This window comes from Oculina patagonica, chromosome 6 (assembly GCF_052425735.1).
Source record: "Oculina patagonica isolate OP01 chromosome 6, crgOcupat, whole genome shotgun sequence".
NCBI classification, from domain to species: Eukaryota; Metazoa; Cnidaria; class Anthozoa; order Scleractinia; family Oculinidae; genus Oculina; species Oculina patagonica.
In genome coordinates, this window is record NC_135763.1 from 4,689,495 (window position 1) to 4,714,113 (window position 24,619).

General features: G+C 38.9%; 2 protein-coding genes and 1 pseudogene across 7 annotated transcripts; all 3 read left to right on the top strand.

Annotated features, from left to right (window-relative positions):
* The first annotated feature begins 810 nt into the window (after positions 1–810).
* LOC144656974 (uncharacterized) lies at positions 811–14,829 on the top strand. 3 transcript variants are annotated; one of them, XM_078517236.1, is made up of 6 exons: positions 811–1,315; positions 8,199–8,357; positions 10,142–10,229; positions 10,327–10,436; positions 12,711–12,860; positions 13,646–14,829. In XM_078517236.1, the coding sequence occupies exons 1-6, from the start codon at positions 1,196–1,198 to the stop codon at positions 13,928–13,930; spliced, it is 912 nt and encodes a 303-aa protein (XP_078373362.1). In that variant the 5' UTR covers positions 811–1,195; the 3' UTR covers positions 13,931–14,829. The 3 variants fall into 3 exon arrangements, with proteins under 3 accessions (XP_078373362.1, XP_078373364.1, XP_078373363.1); XM_078517238.1 differs by lacking the exon at positions 811–1,315 and adding an exon at positions 2,804–2,963; XM_078517237.1 differs by lacking the exon at positions 811–1,315 and adding an exon at positions 6,045–6,713.
* Positions 14,830–17,505: 2,676 nt separating this feature from the next.
* Positions 17,506–19,436, top strand: LOC144656741 (uncharacterized). Of its 3 annotated transcripts, none has more exons than XM_078516976.1 (2): positions 17,506–17,836; positions 18,632–19,436. In XM_078516976.1, the coding sequence occupies exon 2, from the start codon at positions 18,664–18,666 to the stop codon at positions 19,285–19,287; it is 624 nt and encodes a 207-aa protein (XP_078373102.1). In that variant the 5' UTR covers positions 17,506–17,836; positions 18,632–18,663; the 3' UTR covers positions 19,288–19,436. The 3 variants fall into 3 exon arrangements, with proteins under 3 accessions (XP_078373102.1, XP_078373100.1, XP_078373101.1); XM_078516974.1 differs by lacking the exon at positions 17,506–17,836 and adding an exon at positions 17,972–18,070; XM_078516975.1 differs by lacking the exon at positions 17,506–17,836 and adding an exon at positions 18,006–18,065.
* On the top strand, positions 17,880–24,613 carry LOC144656739 (uncharacterized; annotated as a pseudogene). Its single transcript, XR_013571379.1, has 3 exons — positions 17,880–18,047; positions 20,659–20,677; positions 21,256–24,613. The product of XR_013571379.1 is annotated as an uncharacterized LOC144656739 (transcript).
* Positions 24,614–24,619: the final 6 nt, after the last annotated feature.

The following is a 24,619-nucleotide window of genomic DNA, read 5'->3' on the forward strand; positions in this document are numbered from 1 at the left end:
ATTGTTGAAAATAACATTACTAACGCACTGAAGCTGTTAATGGGGTGAGTACCAAGTGGGGTAGAAGTTTTCAAATTTGCCCTTTTGTCTCGGAAAAATAGCTTTAAAATAATTCGCCCTGCCTTCAAAAATTCTTGTTTGGCGCAAAGAAAAGGTCCTCACTCTAACTTTTAGTACCGTTTTCACTAAAAATGCAGCAAAATCCCCGTGATAGACTGAATCTGTTTGGGGTTATTTAAATAATTACAGTTTAATTGCTCTCCCTTCAAAAATTCATGTTTGGCGCAAAGAAAAGGTCATTTTCTCACTCTTACTTTTAGTACCGTTTTGATTAAAAATGTAGCAAAATCCCCGTGATAGTGCCGCTTAAAATTGTTAACAAAGCTGAATTTGTTTTGGATTATTTATCGACCAGTAAAAAACAGTTTGAAATAAACTATGCTCTTCTCTCAATAAAAGTTGCGACAATAATCAAACAAATCTAATTTCTTTACAAGGGCACATTAAAAATCTAATAGCTAAAGTTCAGAAAACAGTCCTAAAATAGAAAAAAATATGTTTCTTATAAAATTTTTTATAGAGTTCTTAAAATGACAGGTTTTTCTCGAAGATTTAGTGCAGCCTTGATTTAATTTATCAGCATTGTTATGATCTTTTGTATAAATCGGCGGGATACGGCGAATGATTCTATTCTGTTTAGTGGCCGCTGTTTACAAAGCACAAAAGCGGAATAAAAGAGACAAAAATAAATTCTTTATTATACCGAACTTTGTAATTAGAAAACGATTAGTTGCGAAATCCTTCAAGCGAGGCCAATTATTAGTTTTCCACTCCAGTTAAGCACATGTTTCGTTAAATAGACGGAAACACAAATCTTAAACTGCTTTGTAAAGAGGCAAAGGAAACCAGGCCTTGCGAGTACGTGAGTCAAATCTTCTCACCTCCCTCGGACCGCTCAAGCGTCGCTTGGTCACTCAAACGCGTGAAAGCACTGACAGATAACTGATTTAATCAGACACATGTAAACAGGGTCAAAATATCTTCGATAAGGAGCTGCTTGTTAAAAATACCTGTGTTTCTTTTGGGTTTGAGCGCTGCGAGGAACACGTACTACCCTGCGAAACGCTTACAAAGGCGAAAAATTGTGGAGCAGATTTTTCTATAGAGATCTTGGTGGGCTTCATGACTTTGTTAGATGGCGCGGAGAAGAAGCGCTCTTCCGGTGATCTCGGAACCAACTTTAGACCCAGAACATATAACATCTTTACTACAAGAAGAGTCTCGACGAAGAAACTCCACGAACTCCATTCATCTGGTACGTAAAAGTTCAGGCATATGAGTAGAATTTAAATGTATCTTTTCCCTGCGCAAAACATGACACGTTAAGATCTATAGACTCCTGTCACTTTTAACTCCGCGCTTTTTTTTGTCATCTCACAAAGAACAAAGCATCAGTTTTCATTCGTTATTCAATTCAAGAACCCATGACATTAATTCCTTAATTCTTGGATCAATTCAGATGCTCATTTTCTTTTGCGTTATAATTTGGCAGACATAATGTTTGGGGGATTAAGTTTTCAATCATGTTCGATGGGTCAGCACTTGGTCGAACACCTCCGCGCAGGCCAATTATCTTTAATTGTTTTTATTCATATTCTTTCTATTCTGCACTGAAAGCCCGATTTTTGTCACGTAAAATCGAGAATGTTCTAGGTATATTTTAGTGTCTTTTGAGCTGTCAAACATAACTTGAGCATATTAGACCATATTTATATAACAGAAAAGGATTTCGTGAATTTGGTGAAGAGACGTGTTGCGGAAAAAGCTTCCCACTTCACTATGATTTTGCATAAAATCAAGCTCTGGACTTAAGACGTGTAGGGTTACGATTTAAACTGAGATACGAGAGATACAAAGTGATTTGAACAAAAGGATGTCTAAAAATACTCAAACCCCAGCGGGCGAGGGAATTGTCTCAGTTGTCTTGTCTATCCCTGCGTGTTATTTCGCTTTCATTTTTCACGTCTTATGACTGTGTATTCAAGTGCTGAGCAAATATAGAAACAGAAGAATGCACTTTTAATTCAATTCACCGGATTGCGTGCCACTATAATCTCATATACAAACACGGTTGGACAGCTTTCACATGTGGCGCTAAAAAAGTCAACACATCTCTGGTGTGAAAAGATAATAATCCATTTGTCGCGTAAACCGCACGGGCCGAAGGACTTGATTTGAGCGAGCGAAGAGATTACTGTCATCAGTCATGCATTAACGGTTAAGATAACCAACACTAGATCAGTCTGACCTTAGAAGAACGACTTTGACTGTAAATATTTATAATTGTCCTAGCTGCATTGGAATATGCCCGTGGGCTGATTCGAATAATTGCTCTCTGCAAGAGTCGAAAGGTGTGGTGTACGACGGGGGGTGCAATCTTACTGCGGTTGTACTATTTTTATTTCCACCCACATTCTCTATATCAACGACTGAGTGTTACTTCTTCTTAAGTCGAGGAGGTCTTCCACTTAACTGTAAACCTACTGTCGGTAATTATTTTTAAAAGAGAACTCGTTGCTCGCAGTCAGGTTTGTTTTTGGCGTGCATCTGATCTGAAGACGTTGCCCAGCCTCGCGAACTGAACCCTTGACAACCGGCCAAAAACACAAACGAGCTGAAAACCTCTGGCTAAAACTGCTAGTGCGGGGGCACATTTTAAACGCGGACGACCGTGAGAAATTTATGATATTGGATCGAGTAAACTGCATAGTTTATATAACTGATTCATTGTTATGTATATGCAGATTTTGCAATTTTGTAAATGGAAATGAACAGCTTGCACAATTCTTTTTACCACAAAATCTCTCCGGGTTCCATTACACAAGTTGCAATCTGTGGAGCTTCTACCAGCAATCGTACTGAGTAAGACGGTGGCTTTAGTAATGCAGTACACATTTCGCCAGGTATTAATGTTTGTTTATGTATATTTTACACATTTTATTCGTGTTTAATGTCGGCGTATTAGATTAGCGGTCAGTCATGGTGGTTTCACAGGGACGTAATCAATTTTTTGCTTGTCTTTAAAAGCAAATTTAACTAAGGGATTGTAAGATAGGCCAAATGAAACAGCTTTGAACAATTTTGAGGCAAGAAAGTTTCTCTTGACGGAGTTATTGGCCAAGGAATACTTCGTAATTTTAAATCATGCCGCAATATGGCGGCTAAAATAAGCACTTCGCGCAAAGATCTGAAAATATGACTACTATCCTAAAATGTGCTTAATATTCGCATCAGTCAAATCACATTTCAAGGCTTGCAGTGTATAAATGTCGTTTGACCGAGTGAAAAAATGAGTTTTCCCACCGGTTCTGAGCACCATTCACAGAGCGCGCTGTCTTAGCTAAGCGTTCGTTAATTCTTAAACGTGCGTCTCTCTGATGGAAAGCTGTTTGGAGACATGAAAATTTGCACGAAGATTGTCAATGTTGATAACAAGAACTCGCTAAAAGAACAGTTTTTTTAAAAAAAAAATAAGCGGCTTAGATTTTTCGATTTTGATGACGTCAGATTTAAACCGCTCCAGTTCCTCGTGTCGAGTGTGCACGTCAAAGATCAATACGGGTGTAGTGTAAAGACACGCACTCCCTCATCGAACTAGACATGGAGACAGACCGGCAGATAAGGTAAGCTCCGTTTATTCATCCAGTCGTGTTTTTTTTCTTGTGCCGAGACGGTTGAACTTTGTGATAAAAATTCAACTTCTTATTTTAGCTGAATTTAACGACATTCAGCATGACGTTGTTTACAAAAACTGATAAAGATCTAATTGGCGGTGTCGAAGTACTTTAATGCGCTTTTTAAAATGCCTCTCTGCTGTTACCTCAACTGGAAACATCACAAATGAAAAGTCATGTCAAAGTGAGCAATATATCATGTTCAACTGCGGTGAAGTCACGGCATTTCCGACGAAACAAAAAAATATATTGATCAACTACAGACTGAAAGCCAGATATAAAATGGAAACAGGAAATACTTGTGTATTGGACCACTCGTTATTCTTACGCAGTGGCGAAGGGTTCATTAGCTGAAGCGACAAATGTTATTCATTTATATATTTTGCCTAGCAGAAAAGATTTATCACACTCGAGAAGAGAGCATTTCATCATCACTGTTTTGAAAACCTCGAATTGCGTCAAAAAACCACAATTCTGCTACGCAAAAGGTTTTTTCGTCTCTACAGTCGGTGTTGTTGATATACGGTTATGAAACACTCTCTTTTGTTTTTGACGTAAATAACGTGAAAGAAGAGAAAACCACAGGTTACAAGTACTTGTCGTGACTGAAACTTAACCCGCAAAAGTTTTATTGTATTAATGGGGCGATTTAGACGGTACGATTTTGCCTGCGATTATCGAGGCCCCATAATAGGGGGTTCTATAAAGTATCCAGTATCCCGTTAATTTTTGGCTTAAATAACCCGTATCCCGTTAATTCCTGTGGTTTGTATCCCCAACTTTGATGTTCGATATCCTGGAATTTCTTTTTAAAATATATCCTATCCCGTTAATTTTTCGCACAAATATCCTGTATCCCTATTTTTTTAACCTAAATATCCCTTATCCCGATAACCCCTACTAGAGCCTCGCTCACTACTGCATGCGACACGCTTTAAAAATACGCCATGACTACAACACGAATCGCCTCGCGTGAATCAACCGACTACATGTGTCCTTTTGATAGACGCGCGCGCGTGTAAATGGTCCAAAGTCATGTCGTAGGCTTGTCGAAAGCTTGTTGCATGTGAGAAAGTTTTACCGTGTAGGGCGGCCCTAAGCCCCCTTTCTACAAGAGAAGCTTTTTCTTGCTTCTCTCTAATAAGCCCTCCACTAGCATTTGTCTAGAACTGCAATATTTGATAAACCCTCCTTCCCAAGATTGCGAGTCAAGACAATTTGTAAATTTATGAATAGAAAAATATGTTTTGAAAGCACCTGTTTAAAATGTTTTTCTTGAAGGAGCCATTTCACGGTATTTTAAGTCAATTTCCTGATGTACAAATACCTCCCAAATTGAAAGAAACTTCAACGAAAATAAACTGAGGGAGATTCTTACGGATTAAAAACGACAAACATTAAAAAAAAGGTAAAAAAATTGATGAGTTGTAAGGCGTCTGTGACGCAGCTTCTCCAAAATTGTTTGTTTGTTTGATTGCTTTTAAATAATAATAATGGATTGATGTGTGGAGAGAAGGAACTCAGAAAAAAATTCTGAGTTCACAGACGCTCTAACCACTGAGCTACTGAGAACTCTAATGGTGAGCAGTGGTCATTTGTGGGTGACACAACGACTGCAACGCGCAAATCACATTATGTCAATGAACACACACATTGCTTTTAAAGATTAAAATCTGTACTGTTTTTCGGGATATTACAAGATTAACTTTGAAAACTGTTTTTCAAATCCAAGGTTTCGACTAGTTTCACCATCCTACCTCAGTTTTGATCAAACCTGAGAAAGACTAGCGCAACTAGTCGAAACTTTGGAATTGAAAAAACAGTTTTAACCTTGGAAAAAATCAAAGAAACAGTACAAATGTTTATTTTTAACGAAATGAGGGGCGATATTTTCGGGAATACGATGTTTTTAAAGAGTTGTTTTGTTTTTTTAAAAAAATTAAATTTGCTTTAAAAGAATTCAACCCTAAGAAAAGGGTTTATAAGGTAAAAGGGCCGGGAATGTCCCGGTAAAACGTTATAGATCCCGTAAAGAAAATATTTTTTCATTAGATGACAACTGATGAAATTACCTGCAACGAATAATGTAAAAATGTTAGTTGTCTCAAAACATTTTTTCCCGGACCATACCTAACATTTCTAATCAGTTTTTACATTTTCTCTTGGTTCTTAGTAACCTTTCCTTAAGGGACGGACCATTATTTTTTTGAAGGGGGGGGGGGGGGATTTGGTACAATTGATATTGCCATGACAACAAGAGAAACAAACAAAAGAATAGAATAGCGAATCATTTTTTTCTTAAAAGCACCCGGACAAAGAGAGTGAACTACAGTGAGCTTAGCGTTTACCTCATGGAGTTTTGACGACGTACAAACTTGAAACATCTATCATGAAAATAAAGTGTACCTAATCGCCATAAAATCGTATCAATTTAAGCACCAGCACAAATGTAAACACATCAAGATTGTACAAAAGTACGCGACTTGGGAGCCCGAGGGCTCGTTTGTTCGAAAACAGAACTAATTGAGTAGATTTTAGGTGTGGATATTGATAACGTATAAATGAACATAGAAATGAAAATAAAACAAAGCTAACAAGAATTGGACCGATCGGCTGGCCATTTCAATTCAATTTTGACAGGTTAACTGCACAAGTAGAAATATTAAAAAACCGCTCGTGCGATACAGGTGTTCGCGCTAAAAACCGATATTTGCATATCTGGCAAAATTTTAGAAACATGACAATAAACTGTGCTTTTAAGAAACCAATTGAACGACAGGAAATGGATTTCGATCGATTGGAAAAGTCGAGCGGAGAAAAAAATTTGAATAAACAAACAAATCCACTTTGAATTTAAGCGATTGCATGTACTTGCAAACGGCGCTCAAAATATTTCTACGCAGACGGCTGATAAACGAAATGAAACTGCACAGAAATCGTAAGAAAAGAGCCGTCAGCCTTCCAGCTGTCTCTTTCAAGGTTTGTTTCTCAAATTTATTTTCCCTTCAGCCGATGTCGAATTACAGAATTGATAGTTTCGTTGTAAATATTACCTGATGATATCTTTAGCGAATACCAAAGAACGCGTTGTGCCTTTAATGGAAAATTGTAGGAACCTTATATCGAGGAAGCAAGTCATGTATTTAATAGCAGTGAGATCTTCATGAAAAACTAGCAAATTTTGCCCTTTTGATTTTAAACTCAATTGAACATCAAATATAATATACAAATTCGCACCGAAACGATCCGAAACGAAAATAGGCTCGTTATACACCAAGCTAATCGTTAATTCTTCCTAACTGAACGTTTATTGCCAACGGCAAGAGTTGAGTCCTTTAATAACACGGTTCTCCTTTATAGGCAACATCTCTTTAAATTTAATTTTTCTCCAATTTCCCCTTGAGTTTTTGCACGTTATGAACGTTTTGTTTTTGTTCTCTAGTCTGTATATAAGGAAAATCTGAGTTTGTTTTCAACTTTTATTCTTATTTATCGCCGAAGGCGCACTGCCAAGTCAAAAGGGTTCGCCACATATTATAGTGCCACCAAAACACCTTTCCAGAGGGTTCCTGATGACCTCTCAATTTTTTTTAGCAGGATTTACTTATTTCTATTTCTTTGTTATTTATTTTCAAAGCCTGTTCCTTTGTGTTAATTTTAGCTTAACCTGTAGCGAAGTTAAGCGACATGTTCCATTTAAGTGCTGGCTCTCAGAGGTGTTATGATTAAAGTTTATTTGTTTACATTTTTCAAGTTACATTACCGTTGGTGTCGCTTCTTCTTGACGCACCAAACTAACAGTGTGAACAAGGCTTCCTCCATCTATTTATCTGTTACAACTCCGCTCAAAGCCGTTTTGTTTTTTTGACGAACATACTTATCCAAGTATATTCAAACTTTTCGTGCAACACTGGTTTCGTCGCAGTATCTTATATCCCCTTCACACCAACAGAATATGTCAGCAAATCCAAATGAAAGTCATTAACAGAAAACTGAAAGGCAAAATTTTACATAGGGTTCAAATAAAATCTAACTTGCTTTCATTGTGCTCAGTAAATTTAAAGACGATTAGGGACGGACCATTATTTTCTTGGAGGGAGGATGAAAAATTTTCCTCTGCAAACTTTTTTTTTAGTTTTTTCACCTCTGCAAACATTTTTTTTCGAAATTCTTACTATTTTTTGTTATACATATCGTGTTTGCAAACAATTTATTTGTCTTTCCAGGCCCTGCAAACAATTTTTCAATATTTTTCATCCCCCCCCCCCCCTCCAAAAAAATTAATGGTCCGTTCCTTAATATTAGTTACTAACTTCAGCGAAGAAAACAATTGTTGGCATCAGGAAAACTCTCAAATATGGTATAACTCCAGTAAAAATAAAAAACTGGGGAGCTGCGCTTTTAGACTTGCCTAAATCTATATATTATTATTTGTTAAATATTTGTGTATTTGTACACCATCAGAGTGAACATGGCGGCAACAAACTGGTTGTTAATTCAAACGGAGAACGAAGTCTGGAATACTCAGGTCAAGCAACAGAGCGGTACAAGTTATCAGTTGTGGGAGACAGCGAATGTGGCAAGACGAGTCTTTTAAATGCACTTGTCAAGAGCGACTTTGATGTAAGTAGATTGTGGTCCTAGGGGAAGGGATACTCCCATATATGGACTAAATAGGTATGAGCCGTATAATAGGGGTATGCTTTTGAGTTCTCAGTCCTTAGTTCTTTCAGTGACCCTGGCCAGGCCTCGAACCAGTCAGACCTAGGGCTTTCCACAAGTTGCTCGAGATTTCCCAAAAAGTTGCCCGTAATTTCTCAAAAAGTTGCTCGAAAGTTGCTCCAAAAATCCAAAAAGTTGCTTCTGGTAATAAAAGTTGCTCGAAAGTTGCTCCAAAAAATCCAAAGCGCTGCTTCTAATCAAGATAATTTCTTTAAATATATACTAATTTTCCTTTGAGGGTTAAATTTCTAAACAAAAAATATATTTTAAGCAGTTTTATGCAATTTTACAGCAAAAGAAGTCTCTAAATAACATATCATCAAGGGGAAAACTTGTAAAATGATGACGTCATGTTTGCCGAGGAGTTTTGTAATGTTTTAGTGCAGAATGAGCCGAAAGTTGAAACGTCTTCAGACGTTTCTCGAAAACCTTCGTCAAACTTCGTAAATCTTCGGAAACGTTCGTCTGGCCTTTGAACAACACTCGGTTAATCTTCGGAGATCTTCGGTCTGGAAATTGCTCAAAATGCAACAAGTTGCTCGAGAGGAAAAAAAGTTGCTCGAAGGGGAAAAAGTTGCTCGAAACATGAAAAGTTGCCAAAAAGTTGCCGAGCAACTTGTGGAAAGCCCTAGTCAGACCGCTCAATCCTGAGTCCGGTGCACTAACCATTAGGCCGCCGCGTCTCCCAGATACTTAAATAGTGTTCCTTTAAATTAAGAGAGGATGAAGGGTAAGAGAGGAAATACCTTATACATATCTTATTTCAATGAAAATACCTCTAAAGTTATTTTTTGATAATTTTGTTTCCAGTCTTCCTCGAATTTTTTTATCCTCGCGCGTTGCGTGGATGTTTTGAACGCCAGCTTCGCGAAGAACGAAACAAGAGAGGATGAATGGTACATCCTCTCTTGAGGGTCTCAATGGGGTGGGGGCTTTTACGGTTAACGGTTAAAATTTGGGCCTTTTTACGGCTACCGGTTAATTTATTTCCATTACGGTTAACAGAAGTTAAAAGTTAATTTTCATTGTTTTTAATAGTTAAAAATCAATTTCCACTATTGAAAAACGTATTGTAGGTCTTTGGACCATTTTTGGGACGATGAAGTGAACTAGTTTGAGTTATTTATAATCACTGACCGATTTTTACGGTTAACACATTTTACGGCTAACGGTTAAAATTTTCCATTTTTTACGCCTAACGGCTCAATTTTTGGCCGTTTTACGGCTAACGGTTAACCCCATCGAGACCCTCTCTCTTGTTTAAATCGAATAGCTAAAATTACATTGCGTAAACGTTAAAGTTATTTTCTGGGTTCGGCCCTTAAAAAGGCTTTCGATTTTATTAGAGTCAGGGTGTAAGACACTTTGCCGTACACACCTATCCTAAATTTCCGACCATCCTCGCCCGGCATAATAATACCCTGAGACTCGTAAGTAGGAAGCTACAAAATTGCTTTGCCACTGAAAACGACATTTACAAAAACGCAACATGTTTCGTTACGTTTAAAAGTTTGAAATTAAGTACATAATTCGCAACATAAGTCTTTATTTTACAAACAGCTCAAAGAAACTCTTAGCCGATTTTATTTAGAAGTGTCACGTGACACGATGGTGTCACTGCCAATGGAAATAAAGTGTCATTGGAAATTTACTTCATGTAAGGTTGTGTGTTGCATCCTCTTCAGGCCGAGGAATCTTGTATATTTGACGAATGCGTGACAGACATCATTACTGAGGAAAGTAGACTGGAGGTTATGCTGTGGGAGATATCTGGTAAGAATCATGGATCACAACTTGAATTTACAAAAAAAGGCAGTGTTTTTACAACGAGGTTTGATTTATTTGAGTTTATTTTTAAATTTCCCGTCAGGCCTAGAGGACTATGAAAGCATAAGAAGGGAGATGTACCGGGACTCTGACGTCATCTTAATCTGTTTTGACATTGGCCATCCGCCATCTTTACAGAGTGTCGTTAACAAGGTACAAAACTGCCGTTATTCTAGCTGCTTTCGCCAGTTTAAAGGGCTAGCTCGCGACATTTGTGGCTATTTTATTTAGCCTAAATAAATTGTCATTCATTTCGTAATGAAACTGAAATAGCTTATTCATTACAAGCAGTTAGTTTTCTTAGACTTTTTATGTTTACAGTTTCTTTTTAATATTAATTATGTAATTTCTACCACCTCAGTGTTACTTCTAAACGAATTTAAGTATTACATGTGTGTTAGAGATCTTAGAGTGGTTTTCACCTGTCAAAAGTAATTCGTAATTCGTAATTTTCATTTGCATTTCGAATGATTGCTTTAAAAATCAAAAGTAAAACGAAAGTCACTTGTGACCCTCCACCGACAATAACCACCCTCACAATAACATGTATTTGGTATTTGGAGGGGTGGGTATTTGCTTGCTTTTTTGATTGGCTCACTGCGAATCACTACATTGTCTGTCTTTTCTGACTGACCAGAGTGACCCCTCTATGAATGCATTTGGTATTCCAGTAATACCAATCCATACTGAAGGCCGGTATGGTTTATCTAAACGTTAATTAAAGAGGGCGCGGTATATGTTGTTGTTCAGTGCTCCACCTATGTCCAATATACACGACCTGATACGAGTCGTAAATGCCTTTGTCGAGTGGAGAAATGCATATCATTATGGATACTTAATTAATTATTCATCATGTTGTTAAGCAAGGGCCCTGCGATGGTTTCTCGAGTCGCACGAGTGGACAAAACCATTGTCGACTCGACAAATGAAGTTGCGAGTGGAGAAATGCATATCATTATCGAGACTTAGAAATTTTCCACTATGTTGTATAGGGCCCTGCGACATGTTGTTGGGTCGTACGAGTCGTACGAGTGGACAACATAATTGTCGAATCGACAAATGAAGTTGCGAGTGGAGAAATGCATATCATTATCGAGACTTAGAAATTTTCCACTATGTTGGATAGGGCCCTGCGACATGTTGTTGGGTCGTACGAGTCGTACGAGTGGACAACATAATTGTCGACTCGACAAATGAAGTTGCGAGTGGAGAAATGCATATCATTATCGAGACTTAGAAATTTTCCACTATGTTGTATAGGGCCCTGCGACATGTTGTTGGGTCGTACGAGTCGTACGAGTGGACAACATAATTGTCGATTGGAGAAACACCTGAAACTCGCTAAACGCAATGTGTATACGTTTCAAAAGTGTGCCAAAGAAACACGCTAAACACAATGTATATTCTTCGTTCTAAAAGTGTGCCAACGAAACACGCTAAACACAATGTATATTCTTCGTTCTAAAAGTGTGCCAACGTAAGTAACGTAACACGCTAAACACAATGTATATTCTTCGTTCTAAAAGTGTGCTAGCGAAACTGACGCTAAACACAATGTATATTCTTCGTTCTAAAAGTGTACCAACGAAACACGCTTAACACAATGTATATTCTGCGTTCTAAAAGTGTGCCAACGAAACACGCTAAACACAATGTATATTCCTCGTTCTTAAAGAATGCTAGCGAAACACGCTAAACACAATGTATATTCCTCGTTCTAAAAGTGTGCTAGAGAAACACGCTAAACACAATGTATATTTTTCGTTCTTAAAGTGTGCCAACAAAACACGCTAAACACAATGTATATTCTTCGTTCTAAAAGTGTGCTAGCGACACTGACGCTAAACACAATGTATATTCTTCGTTCTAAAAGTGTGCCAACGAAACACGCTAAACACAATGTATATTCTTCGTTCTAAAAGTGTACCAACGAAACAACTTCATTTGTCAAGTCGACAATGGTTTTGTCCACTCGTACGACTCGTACGACCCGACAACATTTCGCAGGGCCCCTTGCTTGATACAACATAGTGAAAAATTTGTAAGTCTCCATAATGAGATGCATTTTTCCACTCGACAAAGACATTTACGAGTCGACAATGGTTTTGTCCACTCGTACGACTCGTACGACCCGACAACATTTCGCGGGGCCCCTTGCTTGATACAACATAGTGAAAAATTTCTAAGTCTCCATAATGAGATGAATTTTTCCACTCGACAAAGACATTTACGACTGGTATCAGGTCGTGTATATTGGACAACCCTCCAGTGCTCCCAGGATCCCTTCTTCTTCCTGTCTTGGGTAGTGTTCTGAGCGTAGGGGGGTAGGGAGGGAGAGACAAATTTCAAAAAAAAAAAACGCAGTGATTTATCTTATTTTCTAGCGCTTGCGTTGGTAATTCTTTTGTCTTTTTATTTCGTGTACAGTGGGTGCCTGAAGTCAGCCACGCATGCCCAGGAGTACCTTACTTGCTGATTGGCTGTAAGAATGACTTGCGCACTGACTCGGCGCTGCAGTTTTATCTGACTGTACCAGGACAAGGTCCAGAGGAGAGTGACAGCATTAGTAGAATGCAGGTGTGTTACTTTTTCGGGTTGTCTTGAATGCAGAATGCCTTTTGCTCTTAAATATATCTTATCCAAGACCAAACTATGGAACAGTATTCCGAAAAATGATAGGACCTCTTGTAGTTATTTTAAGTCTACTTTTTCTTCTTAAGACTACGAGACAAATCACGAGTGTCTTCGCTATTAAAGTTTGCTGAAAATCTTAGACTCCTCAGAAACTTTTCCAGCTCTTGCGCTTCTACGTTTTACTCTTCTAAAAGCCCGTATTTTTGTACTCAGCTTTGCTTCTCTTTTACTTGTAGTGTCTTAGGTTGTGAGTATACCGGGGTTTTGTTCGTTTGCAACGCAGGCTAGTTGTGATTGGTACTGGAATTTGTGATCTCATACAGTTTCCCTATTTTGATCTACAATGGAGGTCAAAAAAACTTCGGACACTTATGAAGGCGATCTCTTAATAATGCCAAATAACCTTTTTGTAGTCCAAAAATGGGTTTGGCACTGTTCTTGTTCATTTCTTAACCCCCCTTCCCCTAAGCAATGTTGACAAACATCTTGGTGTGTGAGATGGTCAATTCTCAACATTGCTTGGGGGGAAGGGGGGTTAGCAGTCATTTGGCACAAAAATGTGCTAAGTGTCCCAACATTAATGTTCCGCATTGTAGTTTGCCTGGTACAAAGGATTCTACCGGGCTACTCAACTGATTCTACTTATGAATTTCTACTAGTGTAAACGTCGCCATTATGTTGTTGTTCATCACTTAAAAGAAATCGATTTTTTATTTCTCCCCATGCAGGCTGTTTCAGTTGCCCAGTCTATCATGGCACGTGACTATGTAGAATGCTGCGCTAAAACACGTTGGAATGTCAAAGAAGTTTTCAAGAGTGCCGCGGACGCCATTCTCCACAAGGACGACAAGGACGAAGGAAAAGCGCCGGAAGAGACAAAATCTCAGTCCGTACTTCGGAAACTTTCGTGGTTTACTCGGAGATCCTCGTCGGGCTCCGATATCAATGACTGTAACACCGTTGCTCGTTCAGTGTCAGGGAACAGGAGACTGTCGTTGTTTACAACAAGCTGACAAATGATGGAACCCTAGAACTTGGGCCTCCTTATTTTGTTGCGCGGTATTCGCGCTTCGAGTGATCTGGTGCGGTCGTTCTTTCGGTGACGTCACCGACACAAGAACAGTCACACAGAAGCTTGGAAACGGCCGCCGAGAATAATCACATGAATAGAATTGTCAGAATTCTTCACTGCTTTGGTTTAGTAACTAAAAGCCGAGTGCACTCCATAAGGAATGTGTTCAGAAAAGAACCAATAGCCAACATGGCCGAACGTGGATTGTCCTGTGATTGAAGACACTGTTTTCCTAATAACCACAAGTTATTCTATTCTAGGATTTCGGGGCAAGTCTTAGGCAACTGATTAGCAAGAAAATAGAATATAAATTACTCACCAAAGAGCTGTCTCATTACGAATGCTACCATTGAATATGATTTGATGCTATAAGCCGCTGACCGTACGGAACGAACTACACTTCGCAAGTGTTTGTAGGGGCGGAATTCCAGATCAAAAATGCCACTTTTAATTCCTATTGAAAGGTTAGGATCAACGAAGAAAAGAAATAAGAGATATGACCAGATAAACTGAAAAAGGTTATATTTATAAAGAAACCAAAGAATGTATGGTTTTCAAAAGATGTATATTTGTTCAAAGACGTGTTCTTGGAACTGTCTCTCGGAGCAGAGGTCAACCTAGTTCCCAGGGCTTTTCCCTTTGATTTGGATCAAAGGGAAAAGCCCTGGGAACGAGACTGGGAAGAGGTATCTGGTAGGGATATTTTCTGCACTTATGCATAATTATTAATAAACAATTAATTTATTACAAAACACAAGATCATAAGATTGATGTGTCAGTAATTTTGAACAGAAAACTCAGAACAAATTGTTCACAGTTGGTTGCAATAAAGAAAGCTGAAATAAAGTGTCTCCCGTCTCTCTTTTTCTTCTCTCTCTCTCTCTCTCTCTCTCTCTCTCAGCTGGGAGGGAGGAGCTAGAGGGAGGTAGGGTGGCAGGCCGGGTACATATCGTGGATTTTCTCTCACCATCCAAGAAAGCGATTTTTTCCAGACTGACTCAAAATGTCTAAACTCTCAATTCCCATGGGAATGCACAGGACCCACATCCACCCTCCCCACCCTAATTTCTATGTCTTCTGTGTGGCTCCGAATCAGATTTGGACGAAAATATTTTGCGCCTGTCACTTTTTGCATCAGTGGGAGGGGTCCCCGGGGTTATCCCGTTACAGTTTTCTCAGAAAGACAACAAGTCTATCAGCGTTCCTTTGTAACTCAGTTATCGTAGCGTTGCACACGATAAAACGGCAAAACCGTAGTTTATTAGTAGATCCATATTTTCAAGGTAAACTAGCTAAGTATTTTGCAGCTACCTGTACGAGGTATGTTTATCGGTACTGCTCGAGCGATGTGTGACGAATGTAGGCTGCAGACCTGCAGACTTCAGACTTTCACTCAGGTTTATAGCCTCAATAACGCTATCCGTCTAATAGTCCGTCTATCCGTAAACAGCTTGGCCTGTTTACGGCAAGCTCTAAAATAATGATAATAGTAACAAAACAAGAAAGAAAATTTAGCAACTTAATTTATAGATCTGCAGTCTACATTTGTCGCATGCACAACGCTGCGAGGTTGTTATGGCTTTAAACGGGTTACTTCTAGAGTAATTCGTAACTTGATTTGATCTTCAGGTTAAAACGTTCATTCCTCTGAAATGCCTACGGCCGCAGAGATGCTTCGCTACAGGGAAACGACAGTTGACTCAACTGTCGTTGAAAATGTTGGCCGTGAGGTCAATATTTCTCGAGCGTCGGTGCATCGTTACACCAACATTTTCATCGACGAAAGCAGGCCCTTCATTCCTGGAGCATCCTTGCCTGTATACCGCGGTGTCCCGCTGTTCTATTCCTGTCTGTTGCAGCGTACAACATTTTTTTCATTTTGTTGTATTCGGTTATCATCAAATAGTGACCTAACAATGCCATGCATTGCTTTATTTTGCAATGCAGCGTCTTTGGGAGGTACAGTCTGTTCCCAGTAGTTGAAGAAATCCATGCAGTGAAATCCCCATTTTTAGAACCTTCAAGGGAAAATTGGTTCGAGAAAACGGGGGTTAAAATTGCAGTGTTCAATTGAGAGAACAAATCCAAGGGAAACGACATTTGCTTTGAGTTATATAGGAAGATTCAAATACAAGAATCGAATGGAATCGGGATTTCACTGCAGGTCAAAGTAAACATTGAGTAGCATTGAGTAGCAAGACTAAAGCCTGCATGCAGAGAACCCGTATCACTAAACATAAACTTAAACATATCATTGAGTCCTTCTTCGGTAATATAATAGTTACTTCACTTCCATTACAACTAAAATATTGTCTCCATCTAGCCAGCGAGACATGATAATTTTTTTTTTTGGCCGTTTTTATACTAGAGACGAGTTACCCGTCTAGACGAGCTTCGGCAAAAATTTTGTTGCTCGTCTGGTTATGCGTCTCTAGTATAAAGACGGGCACAAGACGAGTTACCCGTCTAGACGAGCTACTTTTCGAAATGCGTCTTGAAAGACGGATAACGAAAGGATGCTCGTCTAGACGCGTAACGCGTCTTGTGCCCGTCTTTATACTAGAGACGCATAACCAGACGAGCAACAAAATTTTTGCCGAAGCTCGTCTAGACGGGTAACTCGTCTCTAGTAATATATGTATCAAGTCAAATGTGTACACAAAGTAGTTGTAGAAGCAAAATTAACCATTGTCACTGCTAAAAGGAAAGAAATAGACAAGATGGAAGCAATATTGAATCCTGATGACTTTTGTTTTCAATAGTGGACCCAAAAACTAAAATATGTTTATCAACATGCTTATAGTTCTAGAGGTTTTTAATATGCTTGTCGACGTTGTGTCACGTAACTGCTGTAAAAAAAAAAAAAATTACTATATTTAGAGAGGAAGCCACATCAGCGCTAGCTGGTTTTCATGCGGGTCCTCTGTCCAGGTCGAATTGGAATTTGGAAGTGTTGGTTTTTCAGGAGGGAGGAAAACCGGAGAACCCGGAGAAAAACCCTCGGAGCAAGGCGAGAACCAACAACAAACTCAACCCACATATGGCACCGGGCCGGAATCGAACCCGGGCCACATTGGTGGGAGGCGAGCGCTCTCACCACTGCGCCATCCCTGCTCCCCTAAATGGCCGTGCCAGCGCTTGTGTGTTGTATTGTGCAGAGTATTTTCGAGAACTGAGATGGTCAGAAATTTTAATTAAAGTCAGTAATTAATGTATAGTTCATCATTGTTAACCTGTAATCACGATGAAAATAAAAACAAGTACAATGAATAGAAAGTCTGTGACAACCTACGGCCTTGTTTACAGTGTAGACTAATTTGTAGTTGGTAGGTCGCTTTTTCTGTTTTTTTTAAATACGTTCACAAAGCTTCTTTTTGATATAATTAAAGAAGAATTATGGTTCTGAACAGTAGATTCGATGTTATTTTGAGAAGAAGAAGCCTCCGTTTCTACGGAAACAACAAGTCCTGACAGCTACATAAAATTTCCGAGAAAATTGTATATTTACTGACACGAAAACAAATACTCAGGAAGCTGAAAACAAAACTAATTGCTTTTCATCTAGCTAGTCGATGTAATATATGTGTATAACTCACGTCGAACCAGAAAACAGCACTGTAAAGCTGTTGCCAATTGGGCGATCGAGAAGACAGGACAGCTATACAGGACACGGCAGGTCGAGTTTCGTTTATGAAACAATGGCCGCTGTAAACACTTAGAATGGTTGGTCAGCTTGATCGAGATTAATCGTTTGAGGACATTTCTCGGAAAAATACCACAAAAAAGTTGCATAACCTCTTCAATACAATCTTTCCTTTACAACGTCTCCAACCCTCCATGCTTCTAGGTTAGTTTTTAACTTTCAGTGTTTTTGACGGCTTATAAGAGCTTGGATTTGAAAACTGTTTGAAAGGGCGCCAGTAGTTTCTGTCAATGTACTGAGGGAGGGGTCCCTGGTACAAGTGTTTTTTGTTTTGTTTCTCGGAACATTTTCTAGGTCAACAAAAGCTGCTTGTTTTTAATGCGAAGCATTTCATACGTTTGACTGTCCCGTGCAAGTTTTCCTGATACCGCACGTAAGGTACTGTGTTGTATATTGCACAAAACTCTGAAAAATAACGTTCTATTTCTCTCTTCTCTGTACAGACTCTACTATTAACTTATAACATGTCTTACAAGCACAGTCAATCTCATTTTATTCTATCTAAACGGCTTACAGATCTACTTAGAGGCGACTAACAACGAGGATCATATTTCTTTCTTCTTCTTCGCCTAATTTTAGTTGTTCTTGCACTCATTTCTACAAGGCCACGGGAGAACCACGGGAGGGAGAGCATTCACAAATGGATCATATAAACCAAGCAGAAATGCATGTACGGAAAGCGACTTGTGCAACAATAATAATGCAAACTTCATCGAGCGACAACTTTAAAACAGTCACACCATTTATAACAAACATAATCTGAGAACTGAGAGCGATCGGTTAGACTTTTCGATGGAGAACCATCAAAATTCAGTAAACTGACGTAAAAACGGTTGATGGGCCAAAACGTCTAAAGACGAATTAAACGCAGTGTAGATTTTGAATGGTTCATGGGAGCTACCCAGGACGAATAACATCTCCCTTGTATTTTGTCTCTAGTTCTTCAGTTCCGGTAAAAAGGGTGAGCTGCAATGTCTGATAGAGATTGCTTGCTTGCTACGGGAAGAACGGAAGTCGGACGCGTTCAGTGCACACAAGTAAAACTGGAAGATGATGGCGGTGACATTGTTACAGTTAGAGATGAAATACACGCACATTCAAACCATTACATCAAGCAAAGCAGACGCTACTTCCCCAATGAAAAGTTGCCAACCTACATCCGCTTTCCCTACTTCTTGGGAACTGCTCGAGTGGTGCTTTTTGTGAGCCTTTTCGGGGCATTGGCAGAGCCTGCCGGATGTGTGCTACTCTTTATTGCTTGCCTAATGTTCTTCTTTGTTTTCTGCCAACATCAGTGGGTGAACCAGAAGTCTCTTCCTGTTGTTTACAAACAGCCTGTCTTTGACGGTCAAGAAACTAACAACGCTTTCTACAAGATGACTGTCACTGAACTTGACGGGGTCGCTCTTCAGAATTATCAAGCTGGCATTGGCTTCATCAAGTTGTCTCAAGGAAAGATTCAATTCCAGGCCTTCACCAAAACAGCAATGAAATACATGTCCGATGCGAAATGCCAGTCTCGTCTGATGCTCGTGCTTTTCGCCATGGCCTTTGCTTACAACAGCTACTTCATGGGGCGCTCGTTTTCAGACTGACATTGGGTATGCGGTAGGGATAGTTCTGTAGATTGAGAAACACTTTTAAAAGGTTGCCCTAGTGTTGTATAGAGGTGATTTAGTTTGATGCCTAGAGAACCATATAGCATAGAGCAGGGGGGAAGGGGGCTACAGACCCTCTCCTCCCCAAAAGATCTTTCTGAGGGGGTCAGCCCCACTCCCCACGTTTCGGTGCCGAAAATATCGTAAACGCAGCATAAATTGGTTTCCAAGATATTTAGTCTCATGATCTTTTCACAAATCGTTACATGAACGCGTACGTAGTAGTTCTAGAAGTTTTTGTTATCAATATACTTGTCTTAATGTCACGTAATCTGTAATAGCTGTAGCTGCAGTGCTTGTGCGTTGTATTTTGTCGAGTATTTTCAAGAAATGTTCTATCAGAAATTTTAATTAATGTATAGCCATCATTGTAAAACTGTAATCATGATGAAAATGGAAGTAAAGTAGAGAAAGACCGTGACAATTCGTGAATTGTAGATCAGTTACAATCTAAAAATTAAATTATGGGCTTATCTATATTAATATACCTTAGTACGTAACAAAGTCTCTGTTTGATTATGGTTCTGGTCAGCAGATTAGATGTTTTTCAGCAGATTAGATGTTATGTGACATGAAAGTTACAGACTGAACTATAGACCTTTCTATGAATACAATCAGTCCTGACAGCTACATAAAATTTCCGAGAAAAGTGTTATTTACTGACACAAAAACAAATATTCAGGAAAATGAAAAGCAAAACAAATTAGGTAAGATAAAGATAAGATAAGATAAGATAAGATAAAATTTTATTACATCTAAGAGTAGTGAGCAATATAAAGTAAATAAAATTTAATTTAAAATTTACCAGTTATATTATAAAAAAAAAAAAAAAAAAAAAAAAAAAAAAAAAAAAAAAAAAAAAAAAAAATTGCCTTTTATCTAGCTAGTCGATGTAATGTATGTGTATATTAAGCTCACGTTGGTCGAGTTTCGTTTATGAAACAATCGCCGCTGTAAACAATTAAAATGGTTGGCGGGTCAGCTTGATCGTGGTTCATCGTTTGAAGACATTTCTCGGAAAAATACCACAAAAGAGATGTACGAACTCGTCGATAGAATCTTTTCTTAACGACGTCTCCAAGCCTGCATGCTTAGTTTTGAGCTTTCAGAGTTTCTGGCGGTTAAAATAGCTTTGTTTTGAAACACTGTTTGAAAGGGCAGTTTTTAGGGCGCCAGTATTAGTTTGATCAATACACTAAGGGAGGGGTCCCTGGTACGAGTGGTCTTTCTATTTCCCGGAACACAAGGTCAACAAATCTCCTTGTTTTTACTGCAAAGCATTTCATACCTTTGTCTGTCCATTGCAAGATTTCCTGATACACGTTAGGTAAGTGATGTACCGATACTGCACAAAACTAACGTTCTTGTTCTCTGTTCTCTGTACATGTACAGACTGTACTATTAACTTATAACACACCTTACAAGCACAGTCAATCTCATTTTATTCCAACAACACGGCTTAAAGATCTATTAAGAGGCGAGAAACAACGAGGATCATATTTCTTTCTTCTTCTTCCCCTCGTTTTATTGTTGTTCTCATTTCTGCAAGGCCACTGAGAGAGAAAGCACTCTTCAAACGATCAATTTTGGCACAGAAAGTTTACGGATAGCAACTTGTACAACAATAATGTTGGGGCGAACTTATTTAGACGACAACTTTAAACGGCAACAAAAGCTTTTATTACAAACATAAATCAGACAAGGCCACCAGGTCACTCAGCTCAGAGTCCAATCGGTTGGTCTTTTTCGATGAAGAACCATTGGAACGAAGAAACTGCAAATGATTCCCAGCGTTTGAAGACGAATTAATGCAGTGCAGAATTAGTGCAGTGTAGGCCTGAATTAAACTGCATGCTAAAGACAAATAACATCTACAACTCTCTTTTGTTTTGTCTGATTATTTAGGCCTGGTAAACAGAGTGAGCTGCCATGTCTGATAGAGATCGTTTGCTTGCCACAGGACGAACCGAAGTCGGACGCGTCCGCAGCACGGAAATAAAAGTAGAAAACTTTGGTGAGAAGGTGACAGTGAGAGATGAAATGCACGCAAAGGCAAACCACTATATCAAGCAGAGCAGACCCTACTTTCCGAATAAAAAGTTGCCAACCTACATCGATTGTCCGTACTTGTTGCGCATTGCACGGGTGCTGTGTGTAGCGAGTCTTCTCGGAGCACTTGTAGAGGCTGGCGTATCAATTTTATTGCCGTGTTCTTCTTTATTGCTTGCGTTCTGTTCTTTTACTTATACATCCAACACGAGTGGGTCAACCAGGAGTCGCTTCGTGTTGTTTACAGACAGCCTGTCTTGGCCCATCAAAGATCTGAAAACGATTTCTACAGGGTGACTATCACTGAACTTAACGGGGTCGCTCTCCAGAATTATCAAGCTGGTATTGGCTTCATCCAGTTGTCTCAAGGAAAGATTGAATTCCAGGCCTTCAACAAAACAGCGATGAAATACATGTCAGATGCCAGATGCCATTCCCGTCTGATGCTCGTGCTTTTCACCATGGCCTCTGCTTACAACTTCTACTTTATGTTGGCTGGATTAGTGATCGAAAATCGTGATTGGGAGTCACGGCAGGGGTAATTCTGAAGATTTCGAAACGTGTTTGAAAGGACGTTTCAGGTTATGTGTCAAAAGAAAAACATACAGGAATGTGTTTTAATAGAATTTTAGTTTGTTATGTCATAGCCCCCGGAGGCACTCCCATATGAAAGGGGCAGGGATGTTCGTTTTCTCGCAACCTCGTTCCCAGGGCTTTTCCCTTTGTGATTTGGAACGAAATCACCAAGGGAAAAGCCGTGGAAACGAGGATGGTTTTCTAGCTTATGTGTATAAATTTTAGACTTTTGATCTCAGGGTGTCCCGGGCAAAAGGCCAATACTTTTAGCAGTCAAGGTCCCGATTAGGTTACAACATCAAAAATATACAAATATATTTTTTTTATATTGTACTTTGGTATCCTTTGGGGGTCAAAAAAAGCTTGCGCCACACCCAGGTTGGTCTCTTTTAGGAGTTCTTTTCAAAAATTTTGACGAGCATCCCCACTCTTCAATATAGAATTCCCCCTCCCCCGACCCTCTCCCAGGGAGCTGGGCGTGGTAGGCTGTATGGGCAAGTGGATTCCTATGTAGACTTTAATGATGGTAGTCCTCTCCATTTCTTTGAAAAAAATAAATAAAACTGGAGAAAAAACACTAGTGAATTTTTGCTGCTGCTTCTCACTATGACCTCTTCTTACAACTTCTTCTTTATAGTGTCACTGACACTATGTGCCTGGCATCATAGTCAGGTGAAGGTAGATTGACGAACTTTCAAAGCCACCCTAGAAGATATACAAAAGTGGAAAACCCAAAAATAGGATTTGTGTGTACCGGTAGCGGTACTTTTCTAGGCCACAGTAATTACTAAGCATCCATAATTCAGTTGTAATCAGTGGTCTTCTATTATTGAAGACTATTTTCTCTTGTGAAGACCTTTAACGCTTCATCCACTAAAGGTAACTGAAGAAAACGCTTGTCAATTCATCTAAAAACTTTTACTTTTGTACAATTTACTTTGTTTCATGTCCAGTATAATTCCTAGAATACCCTGCGAGCAGAATTGTTTTCGATCTTCCAAGAAAAATTTCAAACTGTTTTGCTCATCATAGAAGTATGCAGAATCTGTTTTTTTTTTTCTTGTGAACATACAGAAAGAAGTGAGAACCTAAACAATCTGATATTGAGCATTGTAATTCTCAGGGGCAACCAACAGACCGTTTCGGTGAATATCTGCTCGGAAGACCTATAATCGCGTACGATTTTTAAATTAAAGTGTTATGTAAAATTGGAGATTCCTACAATCTCAAACTTTCGTGACATGGGGAAATTAATTGTCGCGGACTTACCGCGATGAACTGGGGCAGAGTAAAAAGGCCAGGTTATCGGAAGAAAGGCCTGGTTACCTGCTTAACTTGTGACTTTTTAGAAAACTTGGTATACCAACGATTTTGGACATTTTCGTGTTATACTTTAGATAATTTGTAGTTGCATTTGGACCTTTTGCAGTTCTGTTGTTGGACTCGGCAATATGTGATTTTCACCTCGGCAATAATAATGTCTATTTTTTTTTCGGAGAGAAAAATGTCGTTTTGGGCATGAGAAAAGGCCAGCTATACGATTTTCGAGAACGCAGCACAAATTCGGGCAATAATATTTCGTTCCCTAAATTTTCTGAAGTTTGAAAGTCCAGCTAGCGTATCCGAAAAAATACACCTTTCTTAGCGTTTAAAAATAAGGCTTTAACACAAAAAATGAAAAAGGACACTTACAACATAAAAACGGTGCCTCGATACCTATAGTAAAATGTTTTCTTAGGGTGCCCCTGATTCTGTAAGCATTCGTGGTAATATATAGTTATAGCATTTCCCTTGTGTCAGAATCTATAATAGCCGTCCCAGTGCTTTTGTGCTGTGTTATACATTGTTTATTTCAAGAAAGATTGTCAGAAATTTTAGCTTATATATTGCTGTTGACTTTGTGAAGTCGGATATTTCAGTACCACTATGACGTACAATAGCCTATCGTATTGCAAAACTGTGATGATGAAACTATAAAAATGTGTTAAAAGCAACTATAAAAAAGTCCTTGATAATTTATTGATCGTACATTTTTGGATCTACTGAGTTGATACAAGAGAAATATTTATGCCGGGGCGTATTTATAGTTGAGAAGTTGCGTCATTATGTTTTTAAAATACGTTTACAAAGTTTGTTTTTTCGGCTAGGGGTATGGCCTCTTCTTTGTTCTATTGTTCTGCTTTTCTTCTTACCTTCCGGCTATAATTTCTGTTTCACGTATTTCTTTTCAGCATCATCAAATATAACAGGTCTAACAATGTTACTGTAATTGCCAGAATCTGAGGGTCTTAGAGTAAGTTAAATCCTTAGCAGTTTTGTTTTTGGCAGTTGCTGGATGTATTCAGTCTCTGGTACACTAAACCCTGTGTGTTTTAGACTTTTTCACTTTCTTGTACTGAAAAAGAAGGAAGCAAGATACATAAAAGCATTTCTTCAATTTTGGTGTTCCCTGTTTCCTAAAATATGCTTTTATTCACGTGCTCCCAGTTTTATCTTCCTTTTGTTCCCATTTTTCCAAAAAGTTAATGATCATGTACCCTTGTTCTCTGAAACCACTGGCAACTTCCGGGAGTTCAGGTGGCGTGACTTTTATTGCGTGACTTTTATAGCGTCAAGAGAGAGAGAGACTGGGTACCCAGTGACC